At 43.7% G+C, this 13,177-nt stretch overlaps 1 protein-coding gene across 3 annotated transcripts in view; it reads right to left on the reverse strand.

The window, feature by feature from the left end:
* Positions 1–8,315, reverse strand: part of RTN4 (reticulon 4) — a 50,539-nt gene extending 42,224 nt beyond the window's left edge. For 2 of the 3 annotated variants that reach the window (XM_082480405.1, XM_082480406.1), the window contains exon 1: positions 7,804–8,315. In XM_082480405.1, the coding sequence (XP_082336531.1) occupies positions 7,804–8,263 (460 nt within the window). In that variant the 5' untranslated portion in view covers positions 8,264–8,315. Of the gene's footprint in view, positions 1–538; positions 575–7,803 lie in introns of all 3 variants that reach the window. The other variant, XM_082480404.1, reaches the window with a different exon arrangement.
* Positions 8,316–13,177: the final 4,862 nt, after the last annotated feature.

Consider the following 13,177-nt stretch of genomic DNA (forward strand, 5'->3'; position numbering starts at 1 on the left):
TATTTAATTAAAATGAAAGAAGCAGAAAGAAAATCTAGCCAGCTGCAAACACACATGTCCAGCTAGACATGGCTTTAAAGATAAGCATTCAGTCTTTGGCAATATTCGTAACCAAAAGAGAAAATACTAGATCATTTCTGTAAAAACTAAACAACTCTTCCTTAAGACCCAGATCTTTAACCATATGTTGAAGTAACAAACAGAAATTTGGGCTCTGGCAGTGCCATAAAGCAGAAAAATATTATAATTACACCAGAACTTATTCAAAGGCAGGAAGTCTAAAGAGCCATGCAAATCCTATCATTATGCAGACATTATCCAATTAAATTTTGGAGATTATACCAATCATAAGATTCGCTTTCACCCATTTGTACAGACAGAATTTTCCTCTGCTTTCCCCACAATTAAACAAATTATGCAGTATTTAGATTTGCGACTTCGTCATTGTGGAAGAATATATTTATTAGCTAAATTAATCTTTAAAGAATGGAGAAGAGATGCTACTGATTTCTTTTAGCATCTGTTCCCAAAACATTACCTTGCGTGACAAGCCTCTGACATAAGAGCTTATAGTCTGTAAAATAAAAACAAATAGATACATAAGATATATTTATCTCGAAAGAGAAAAAAAGCGCATGGACATTCATTAGAGGAATCAGCATTTGTGTAAGAATATCTTTTAATGAAATGGATAAAGCAGTGTGAAGACTACACACGCTGTCCTGATGTCGGTGATCAGGTATCAAGCAGCACTGCGCTTCCTGGGTTGCAACAGATTTTAGTCAATAAAGGTTTTAGTTATCCACTTCAATTTCTTGTCACTTTTTGCGTCACACAACTCACACAAGAAAACTGATTTTCTTATCTAACAATGCGATATTTTAAAGAAGATTGGGCTTAAAACAGTAGAAAAGAAACTCATTGCTTTGCCCTTTGAACAGCATTTCTCAAGCCAAATGCATGAATACTTGAAGACCAGGCTGCAAGACTGAGAAAGAAGCAACCTTTCTTCCACCCCTATCACATACATCTTCCTACTTCCTCCTGATCTTGCTTCTTCCTTTTCCTTTTTGTTCTGCAGCTACAACCTGCTTTTGAAGGCCTCACACATGTTCTCTCATCTGTTTCACTTGGCATTTACTTCCTCATCACACACTAAGGACAGAGATGGACAGGCATCAAGGAATTTTATCTTCTGCCAGAAAAGAGGGAACAGCAGAGTTCAACAAAAACTGTTACAAACCAGTAACGACTGGATAAGCAGTAAAATTTTGACATTAGACCAGCAGCATCACCAACAGGCTGAGAACATTTTTATTGGAATCAGAAGAGTTTGTATTTATCTCAGTCTTGTGTTTTATTTAAAGATGTCTTAATTAACATATTCTTCCTAACCAATGAAGTTGATGACATGATTGACACATTCATTAAAAAGCTGCAAGTAAAAGTTCACAGTGCACTCCTAAAACACAAAGCAAGCTTTTCAGCAAAACCAGGGAAGGTCAAACTGGTATTCCTAACACCTCCACCTGGGGGGAAGGGGGGGGTATTCTTTCTTCATACATCAGAAAGCAATAAATGGAGACAAAGCCATTAAATACCATGAGGAAGAGCAGTAATTTAAAAACATCTCTAACTTAAAATCCTCATATTTTGACAGCTACAGTTAGCAGCAGATTGATTATTTCCACTTGAAAGATAAAAACATTCTACTGAGTTAATTTGATTTTCTCAGACTTCGTGAATATTAATAAGTCCATTATTTTATTGCTATTGTAATAGTCCTTATTGATGGAAATACCAACTGAAAAAACCTATCCACCAAATGTATGTCATAGGATCGTAGTCCAGTGATCTCAGTGCTAGCTGCACTGTACTGCCAGTCTTAAAAAGTAGAAAACATTATTCAGTGTTTTCAAAGCATAACAGGAGTAATTTCTATTTTAGATCATAAAACAAGAAATAATAAAAAAAAAAATATGAAAACATACTGAACTGTTCTACTTAGAATAGGTCTCAGTTCACTATTTTTTACTTGGTAATAATAGCTTTTTTTCTTCCATTTCTAATACAGCTTGATAGTTACACAATTTTCCTCCTACTTCATGCATAAATTGTCCTGAGATATTCAGAAACTCTTATCTGTAAGCTACACGTTGCTTTTCTAGCCAGCAAGAGACCAAGAACTGTTTCCTTGCTTACAGAATATCTAGAACCCAAAAGACATTTTCAGATTAAACTATGCATTGCTAATTTTTTGTATATGAGCTTCATAGTTACTATAGTAACACACCAGCTCAAAAAAAAAAAAAAAAAGGCTTATTTCATTCAAAATATTAACAGAAAACAAAGAAATGTAACTCAAGCACACCAAGACACCTCAACTTGTAGGTTAACTGCCCTTTGCTATTCTAATACCTCCCCAGCCCACAAAGGCCACACTAATCTGATGAGAGCCACCAAGCAGTTGGGTGTGGCAAAACAGACTTGGAAGCAGGCAGTCCAAGCCACTAACCTCCTGCAAAATCGGGTGGCAAACATCAAAGACCCCACAGGATTCTAACAGCATGGGAAAACTGGTCTCCAAGGTTAGAAGGATGACACCCATGTGCCTTCTGCTAAGTACTTAGTGCCACTGAGTGCTCTCCAAAATCCTCATCCTCCCCCATCCTGGGCAAGGGAGAAGAGGAAGGAAGAGTGAGAACAACATCTTCACAATATACCAACTAGAAAGTTATACTATAAAAACACATCACAAATTACAGAAATAACACAAGATGCATCTGCAAGCCACTTAGAAATCATATTTTTCCAATCGCAGATCTACTTTAAGATTGTCTTTTCACCATGCCAATTGCTAACAATCACATCTGATTTCTGTCCTCGTGAGCTGCAAAGTTTGAGTCACTTGACCTTAGGCCTTTATATTCAAAGGACCACTCATTTCTAAACCATGCGTAGATCAGCTCTTGCAAAAGGACTTGACACTTTTCTAGCAACTTTGTACCAGTCAGCAGGAGAAAACCACTCACCGGGAGGCTTAAAATGTTGTCCTCCACTTACAGGAGTGATGTTAGTGGTTATCTGTGAGATAAGAGATTCAGTGCTCACCAGTGGTGATGCAACCGGGTGGACAAGATAGTCATCACTTCACAGACATGGTGTGAACTTCCTTAGGTAAAGACAGGGAGGAAGGGAAAAAAGGGCAAACAACCAGTAGTTCTTTGCTGGCTCCTAACTTGTGGTTTGTAGGACTTCAAGAGGAAAAGTCCCAATGCAATTCAAAACTTCCCTGAGGGCTACATCATTATACAGCAGGTGGAAGCTGTGCGGTTTTATCCTGGAAAGCAAGTCAAAGGATACACACGAAGCAAATATACTATCAAACTTGGCAGGACTATCCTTACACGTAGTTCTGGTTAACAGAAGAAATAGCTGGTTTACTTTAGAAACTTTTATACTGGCTGAATTACAGAAGTGGGCCCCACTGCATTGAACATGACAATAAATAAAACCAAATAAAAAGATCCCTTGTTGAACTCACCTAAATGGGAATACGAAATATGAAAATGAAGATACTAGCTTTACTATACTGGTCAAATTGCTGGTTACTCTCCTCACCACATGTCACTATAATGGAAACTGTGTAATAGAAAAAAAAAAAAATTTAAAAAAAAAAAAATATCACATTCTACCTTGGATATACCTTGGTTATGACCACCTCTCTTATACCTTTACTGACTACACTGCGGAAGAGAAAGGGTCTTGCACCTCAAAGAAACACTGAAGATCAGGGAGAACATATTTTAATAAATGAAAGGTGCAAATCAAAGTCACCAGCGGTAGTATTCAAGGACAGCTATATTTTTTCCAAGTCATGCTGCATGCCGTCCTTAAAATCCACACAACTCCTCTATATGCGTCTATGCATACATAGCAGCACACCAGAAAACTCAGCAACACAGGAAGAAGTCTGAGTATATGCGGCTTCAAAACTTGTATAAAACACAAGTTACAGGATCTGCATATCCCTACTGCAGGATAAAAGATATACTCTATAGTGAGCAGAAGCAGGTATAGATCACTCCATTTAATGAGCTGGGTGAGGGCGAACTCTAATACAGAACAGTGTGTGTGCTCCTGGTACAGCTTGGGGCATTCCGGCTGACCTCTGCATGATGCTGTCTGGCACATAAGAAAACTGTTCACAAAACCTCTCCTCACCATTGATGAATTAAAATCAAGTGCTATAAAACTAAATGGAAAAACAAGACTAATTAATAAACTGGCCCTTCACAACATTTGCATGTCTATTGAACCGTGGCCGAGTTGCAGGCACCTGACACACAAGGAGACATCTTTATTCACTTTGGAGGCTGGTCTGTGGCCAGTCTGGTGGATTTACTATACAGGTTTCTTCTAAGTGCACTTTAACTTTAAACACAATAGTTTCTTCCAGGAAAGTGATATATGACCTTCCTTTTAAAGCAAGATCTAGCGCTGCTAGGATCTAGGGCTTCAGAGATGGAAAGCTGTATCTTCTCGTCATAGTTTACTGGTTAATCTTACTTTGGACAGATAGAAAAAAAAAAAAAAGCATGCATTATTTTTACCATGTACAAGTACCTCAAATTTACTTTTCTTTGCACTGAATGTAAATTTAGGTAATAAAAATGTTTAGTAGTAATCTTTCAAGAAGAATTGTATTTTTTGCTACCCACATAACAGTCAGTAGCAAAAAAAAAAAAAAAAAAAAGAAGAAAGTGTCCAGGAGAGCATAAGTTTTACTGGAGTCCTCTGGCTTGTTTTGTTCTCCAGCAAATATTTATACTAGCTCTTAAGAAGGTAGGCTGCTCATACACAGCCAGCGACTTGCATTACATATAATTATGTCACAGTCTCTTATAACAATGATACTGAATACTCCTAAGTATGTAACTAATAGTAATTACAAAGATTTACTTTTTAAAACACCTCCAGATATATAAATAATACATTCTAATGGGCCATAAAGTAGTTCATACATTTTCTCTATTGTTATACTGACAAAAAGCAGCACCATGGCCTATTGTTGGAGGTAAAAGAATTCCTACTATTTTTCACATACTTACTACAGGCAGTACTACTTTCTCCTTTACTTAGAAATAGAATTCCAAAGTTCAAAACCCCACTAAAGCCAAGCCTTAGTTTTTAAATACGAACAGATCATTTTCAAAATTTCTAAATTGTGAACTGCAATTCTTTGGTTATACCTTAAACTCATGCAACAGAACTGAAAGTAAACGAAACCGTAACTCCCCAGAAGAGAGGGACCCATCCCAGACACGCGGCTATCCACCACGCCATGCTCATCCTGCCACAAGTTGCAGCCATCAATCTGATTTTGCGAATTTCACAGCAAGACTGAAAGTGAACTAATTTGAACCCAAGTTAAATATTTTGACTGAGATAGTTTTAACACCAACTGCTAGCTACTAAACTAAAAAATACTTGATGTTTAAATGGATACTCAACACACACAAAATTAAGTACTCCTGCACCTGAAAGGACTGAAGTATACATGACATAACTAGACAATGCTTTTATCAAAACAATTTCTTCTCATCTAGTAGTTTCAAGTACTTAAGACATAGCTTCCAATATTCCAACCCATCATTAGATGAGCGTTATGTGTTACAACACCGCGTCTTTGGCCTCCCAAAGATGCCAGTCCTCACTTCAGAGCTCTAAATTAACCATCGTTGATAAATCCTGTCCCCTCCAATTAGGTCTTATAAAATAACTCATTGACACCACTCCTCAGCTGCACTACCCGATTCTCACACAGTTGGGTCTCCTCTACTCTAATAGAGAAGACATATTTCAGGAATTATTGTGCTCCTTGCTTTACCCTTCAGGGGTCAGGGAGCAGAAAAACGAATCAGGTCTGGAAATCACACTTTTATCTCTACTTTTCAAAGCAACAGCAAGATTTGGTCAATGCTATTCCTTCCATTCTGTTCCGCTCAAACCTTCCACAGCTCCACTCAAATAATCTGCCTAGAAAAATATCCGTTCACCCATCATATAGGATCCCTCCTCTTAAATCTGTCGCAAGCTTTTCTCATCGTCTGTCCTCCAAATGGTGGAAATAAAAAAAAAAAAACCACAACAAACCAAATCACAAAATACCAAAAAAACTCCTCAGTGTATTGCTACACAGAGAGCTACCAGAAGAGCAAAAAAATAAAAGGAAATGTCATGAAAGACAACAGCTCAACTAACCATAAAGTCCTGTCGCATTTGTAAATAAAATGTGTTGTGAACTTCCCCCCCCCCCCCCCCAAATTAAATTCAGGTTGAACAGGCCTTTTTTGTCATTGTTCCAGATGCTTTTTCTTTTTTTAATTAAATCTTGAGTATCATGTTCACTTGTGCCATAACATCAAGTGATTATTGAAATCCTGCATCTTTAAAATACATGCAACATACCAATACGACAATAGCAATGAAGACAAGAATGCACCATCAGGACAACAAGGCACCTTGATTTGTTCATTTTTACCGTTTCGATGACCTCGAGTTAGCTCTTGTATTTTGCACTAAGCAAAAGCGGAGCCAAGGCGCAATCCGCATGCAACACATTAGTCATGCCGGGTCAGCTCCCGGATTAAGAGCTGGCAAGAAGGGTTTTGGCACCCGGGCAGCACTGGCTGCCGTTGGGGGGGGGGGGGGGGGGGGGGGGGGAAACGCCTTCCACCACAGCAGTTCTGAACTCGGGGTACCCCAACATTAAGGGGTGCTCTCCTTAGACAAGCCCCAGATGACAGCTGCGGCCACGCAGGAGCCATACGCAAGGACGCGAGGTTGACATTCCCCCCTCCCTCCCCCCCCCCCCAGTACTGCCACACCTACAGCAGAGCCCGTACGCCTTTTGTGCTTCCACACGTACTTCGCTATAGTTTACATTCCCTCTCGGGGCTTAGGCCTCGCTGTCCGGAGGCGGGGCGCGGCGCAGCCCACAAAAGGCCGCAGGCTCAGCCCGTCCCTCTCACCTTCCTGCCGGCTCCCCGCCTCGCCGGGCAGGTCCGGCAAAGGCGGCAGCGCTGCTCCTTCACTCCTCTCTCTCTCTCCCTCGCCCCTCCCCGGCGAGGTGATTTGTTTGAAATGAGTAACGTTGCAAGCATCTGTGTTCCCCCTCCTCCCCCGCGCTGCCGCGGCCTCCCGCCGCAGGGCCGCCCGCCGCCCCCCACGCCCAGCCCCGCAGGGCGAACCGTGCCCGGGACAATGCGGCCAGGGGACGGGAAAGCAGCAGCAGCTACGCTTCAGGCGGGCTCTGCGCCGGGGTCGGGGGGAGAACTGGACGGCTGCTGCTGCCGCCGCCGCTACCTCAGGCTCGGCCCCCCGCGGCCAACTCCCCCCCACCCCCCGCTCCCGCGCGACGCGACCGTTGCCAGGCGGCGGCGGCCTCGCCCCCGGGCGGCCCATGTGCGAGGCGGCGCTTCCCCCCTCCCGCTATTAGCATAACACAGAGAGGAGGAGGGAAAGACAAGAAATTATTAATAAAAAAAGAAATAAAATAGGGGGAGCCCTTTATCCCGCATGAGCTGCGGTGGGGCCACGGGGAAGAGGGGCCGCGCCCCGGCGCGGCTGAGGGGAGGGAGCGATGCCGCAGGAGGCGGCCGAGGGCCGGCAGACAAAGGGAACCTCACGGCGGGGCAGCGGCCAGCGAGAACCGGAGCGATTGGGGTGGATGCGCCCGGCTGGGAGGACCGTCGCCCCCCGCCCTGCCGCCCTCCCCGGCCCCGGGGCGGAGGCACTCACCAGCCGAGCCGGAGGAGGACCCTCTTCTCCGGGGGGCGGCGGGCTCGGGCTTGGGCGGCTGAGGCTGAGCGGGCCGGGCGGGGGCCGAGGGCTGCTCCTGCGCGGGGGACGGCGTGGTGGCGGAGGAGGAGGAGGAGGAGACGGCTCCCGGGGGGCTCCAGCCGGGCTGCGGTGGCTCCGGAGCCGCGGGGCGGGGCGGCTCGGCGGGATCGCCGAGATCCAGCAGCTGCGGCGGCCGCTCCTGCAGGGCTGCGGCGGGAGCCGCGGCGGGCTTCCTCTCCATCACCTCCAGCTGCTCGTCGAAGTCTTCGTCCTCGTCCTCCTCTTCCTCGTCTTCGTCTTCCTCTTCCTCCTCCTCCTTCTCGTTGTCGTGCACGAACTGGTACTTGAACTGGGGCTGCTGGGGCCGTGCTGGCCCGGAGGAGGAGGAGACCAGGGGCGACTGGTCCAGCTCGTCCATGGTGCCTGGAGCTAGCGGAACAATGAGTGCGCGGCGCTGGGGCTGTGCCTCTGCCGGCTGTGGGGGGAGGGCTGGGGCTGCGCCGCCGCTGCGGGACCCGACTCCACGCCCTGTTGAGTCACCGCTGGGGGAGGCGGTGGGGCGCGGCCGCCTGCACCGCCCCGCCCGCCGCGCCGCTGAGCGACGGCGGCGACAGCCAGTAGGAACGGGAGAAGGGCGCGGCGTGGCCAATGAGGCGCGGCGCCGGGTGCGGCCGCCTCATGAATATGCAGTGTGTGGGCGTGGCGCGAGGGATGGAGAAGTCGGGTAAAGTTCGGCGCGGAGAATGCGGGGTGGGGTCGGGGGTCCCTGGGGAGCTGCGCTGCGAGGCACCGGCCCACCGTAACCCGGTTTGTCTCAGCCTGGATGTGACCGCAGCGTCCCGAGGCACTGCGGGGCCCGGCGGGGGTGAGGCTCCTTCCCGATCCCGCTCCTTCTCCTCCGGCGTCGCGCAGATCTTCACCCCAGGGGTGGGAAGCGGGGCGAGTCGGCGCCTTCCTCCGAGGGGAATGGAAGTTTTAACCAAAACACCACGCAAACACACTCATTGTGTCTGAAAAAAAAACAAAAAACCAAAACACAGAGGGGAGACATTTTCAGAAGAGTCAAACTTGCTTAACCACTCGCATTGGTTTAAGGTAGCCATCTGAACAGATCTAACCATCTCTAAAAATCCGAATTTGAATTGGGCAGCTTGTGCAGGCAGCGAGTGGCAGCTTGTTCACAAAGCAAAAATTGGCGCATGTCTCTGCGCTAGGCTCTGGTGTGGTCTCTTGCTTTCTGCTCATTGGCCAAAGCCCTTAGGGTAACACTTAATTTTAACTAAAATGGTGTATATTTGGATGCCATTTCCACCCACACAGCTACCACAATAAGACCAGAAGGACTTACAAGTCTATATTTAATACTATTCCAACATTGTTATGGATTTTAACCCACAGATGATTTGTTCTCCCACATGTGGCGGTATAAAGAGATCAGTTCATGGAAACATTCAGCAAACTGCACGCTCAGCGAGACACAAGAACGTAAGGCAAAGAAACAACAGCTCTCCTATCACCTTCTGCCATTGTCGGGTGCAGTGTGTGCAAAGGTGGATATTCAGGTGAGCCGGCCCATTGCGCAGAACGACTGACGAGGCATCAGGAGTTCTCGAGTGGGCTCTGTTTAGCATATCCAAATGCATGGAGGGCAGCTACACTTCCTACTGCAGAGGGAAGAGTCTCTAGCATGAAACCGGGGCTAGATCTCCAGTATTCAGTTACTTTTTGAAAAACAGGATGGCAGCACACGAATGGAGAAACTCAAAGGGGTCCCAGCACTGTGTCCTCTCTTGTCTCAGAAAAACATATCGTATTCTTTGCATGAACTGTTTGAACCCAAATATTTGACCGTGGGGTGGGTTGTTGCTGCTATTTCGATTGAGAAGGCTATTCGAAAATACCTCATTTTCTAAATAACTAGAGACCTCCTTCTAACATCCAATCTAATTTGCTCAAGGGCAATGTATGTCCTTTTCCCCCTTTTCCCTTTAATTTCGATTGTTCTTTTCTCTGAATTTTGATTTCTAACCTGCTTAAAAGAATACACTTGTCCAGCCCTAGAGAAGCTCTGCTGTCACCCTTTCTCTTGCTCCGCCGAGCAGCCTTTCCCTGCACCCGATCCAGTCTCAGTTTGGGCACAGGTCCAGATGAGATTTTTTTTCAACAATGTACAGAGACATCAATATTCCTTATCTCTACCAGAAATTACTAGAAGAAATGTGAAAAGTATTTTTATAAATACAGTGAAGGCAACACTATTATCCCGATGGAGATAAAAATTTCACAGCAGGTGAATAAGCACTTAACAACCTGTGAGGTCTTTAGACTTCCCATTCTTTTCCCCTAAGATTTTCTATCTTCTACTGGCAAATTATCCCTGTACATTTTCAAGTCAGCCCTTTTTACAGTGATACAAGGGATGTGGGAGCAGGATGGATGAATTAAATTCCATGTATTGTTAAATATAAAACATGGAAGTTCTGTCTAAATTCTATTCCTAGTTTTATTGCTACATCTCTGTTACAGCCAGTGGACTACACGTGCATAAATAAAGACAGAACAGGCTCAGTGGCTCATCCTTACTGAAATTTACTTAGAGAGTGTAACCCAAGGTTCAGCTCAGTCAGCTTAGGTATCAACCTTGAACTTCACCTAGAAGTATGTCAGTTATCCCTGAATGGTATTTGATCTGGTAGAAACGGTGGGTCCTGGCATGGAGGATCACAGCCCAAGATCTTTGCTGTAACTCCAGTACCAACGCTTTCGTTTCACCGAGCCAGTAATTAATTTGGTTCATGATTCAAGATGTAAACTGACACCTTCGGTCTTCTTTTTACTTATCGATTGCTATCTGGTGTCTTACACCAGCTGCCACAGAGTAAGTGCAAGCAAAAAAAAATCTTAACAATACTTCCTCGCTTTTCCAACTAGCTAGTCAGTTTGGAGAATGCACATGGGGGACAGCACTCAGTTCCGGATAATGTAAATTCTCAGAACGTTTTTACTTTTTGAAGATGCTTAATATACTAAATTGCATTAAGAGATGTGTAACAATCTGGTGATGGCTTTCATCTGAGAAAAAAAAAAGCAGGCCTGATTTGAGAACCTTATCAACAGACAGGGGTCTGTAATCTTCAGCGGCATTTTACCACGTTCACAGTAGATGACCTGGCCTGAAATATTTCACTAAAAGGAAAATTCAGGTTTTCTGTGTACTCATTTATTACATACCAGGAAAGTATTGTATTGTATTGTAAATCTGCACTTTTTGTATAGCAAATAAGAAAACTTTGATTTAATAAACTCTTTATAATTTCACCAGCCAATCTACTTTTCGCATCTTTTGGTTAAACAAGAAAATGGAATTTTAACATTCCATCAAAAAATACCCTAAGGCAACAAGGTAGTTTTAAAAATTTGTAAAATTGTACAGATACGGTGCTGAAACTAGTTTTAACATATCTAACTGCAGTGATTTTTGGTCATTTACAAGTAGGAAAAATCTATATATAATCCATCTGATTTTATCAGAATGCTTGTTAAGAGAATCCATCATCAGTTAAAGACAAATGAAAGCGTTTTTCATTTAGAGAAAGGAAGTGACTAAAGGTCTTGGAGGGAAACAGGAAGGGAGTTCCAGATAGCCTAAGCAAGTCAAATTAACAAGCGAGAGAAAAATACAGCTCTCCAGTACTGAAACTATACTGCAAAACACCCTTTCTTTTAGCTCTTCAGAAAAATACTTTACAATCCTTATATGAAGATTGTCAACAAGTAGGAGTACTTCGCGGATATTCAGCAAGTTAATTTATGAACTTAGTTTCCATAAGATGTTTTCATCTAGCAAACTTGGGAAGAAAAGCATTCGGCACGTGGAAGCGAAGCACCAGTTGGTTTGTTTCTGAATTTCCACAGCAGTGCTGACAATGGCTAAGTACTGGTTGGATTTTTTTTCTGTCCACTGTTACTGTCTGCTTGATCTTACACAGAAGTAATACGATATCACAGCATATCGAGACTAGGAAAATAATTGTGATGGGACAAATGCAATATTATCACTTCACAGCAGGATCAAACAGAAAAAAACATGTGGTCTCAGATAGCAATTTAAAAAGATGGAGTTATAATTGCAGGGACAGTTGGATTTCTGTCCCTCTTTTTAAACTCAAAGTACAATCCTCCAGGTTCCAGGCATCATGTCTTTACCTCTGGAAGGATAAAACTCTGCAATTCTTTTGTTTTCAGATTATGCCTGTGCTGCAGTGCCTTCTTTGGTTTGTCTTCATTTGAACACCTGCTGTACTTCTTTTTAAGATCAGTAGTGGGATATTGTGGCAAAATCACTGCTTAGTTTATTAATACAAACACAGCATATGGAGGGAAAGGTGTTAAAGCAGTAGTACAGAGGGATTACCATCTCTGGATGGTAACCGAGTCAGGTTCAGCTTTATCGGAATCTTCTGTGGGGCCTGCCTTTCAGCCTGGTCCTATGCAATAATTAGCATTTTATTGACAGTCACTTTTTAAACCCTTTATGTTCTTTAGTGTTCCAGGCACTTCCCATTCTGGAATTGTTTTTAACATCCCTGACTGGCTGATTTAGGAGGAGCCAGTTTTTCCACTTTTTTTTTAATCCCCCCAACATCCTGATAAATCAAACCAGTCTATTTCTACAGTAAATGTCCTAATAACTGTGCCAATATACAATACTCTGATTCAGATCTGTCACAAAACATTCTTTAAAACTTCCTCCAGCCAGCCAGCTGGGTGCTGAGCGTGTCCATCTGCATAAATGAGAGTGGTTTAAGGACAGCTCTCAGTTACACCAACTGCCACGAGTGCAAAGTTGCCATTAGCTGTAGCTTTAAATTCCTACATCAGGTGATTGCTTCCTAGGCCACAGCTTGGTCTGTTTAAGCTTTCATTCAAAGGAACCAAAAAATGATGTTACAGCAGTGAACAAGAATATATTTGCTCACCATCAAAATATACCAGCATTTGAAGTCAATCAAAGCAACGATAACACACAATGCTCTTTAGCAAATGAGACTATGACTTGAGGAATTCACTTCACTAAAACTGCACAGGAATCCAGCGTTAATTGGATTTTGATGTGACTGCTCTTTCCCTTGCAAAGAACCATTAGGTCTTAAAAGATGATACACAGTTAAGATATCCATTTTACATCTTACAGACATTTAGGACCCTAGGCAGTGGGGTATTTCCACACCCAAAAAAGACATTGTTTACACTGAAGAGATGAGACTTCTGTGCAAAAACCTCAAACGTTTCCTGTAGCGAATCCATGTTCTTGGATAACCTTCTGTCTAAA

Source organism: Vanellus vanellus (genome assembly GCF_965231255.1).
Source record: "Vanellus vanellus genome assembly, chromosome: 3".
Classification (NCBI taxonomy): Eukaryota; Metazoa; Chordata; class Aves; order Charadriiformes; family Charadriidae; genus Vanellus; species Vanellus vanellus.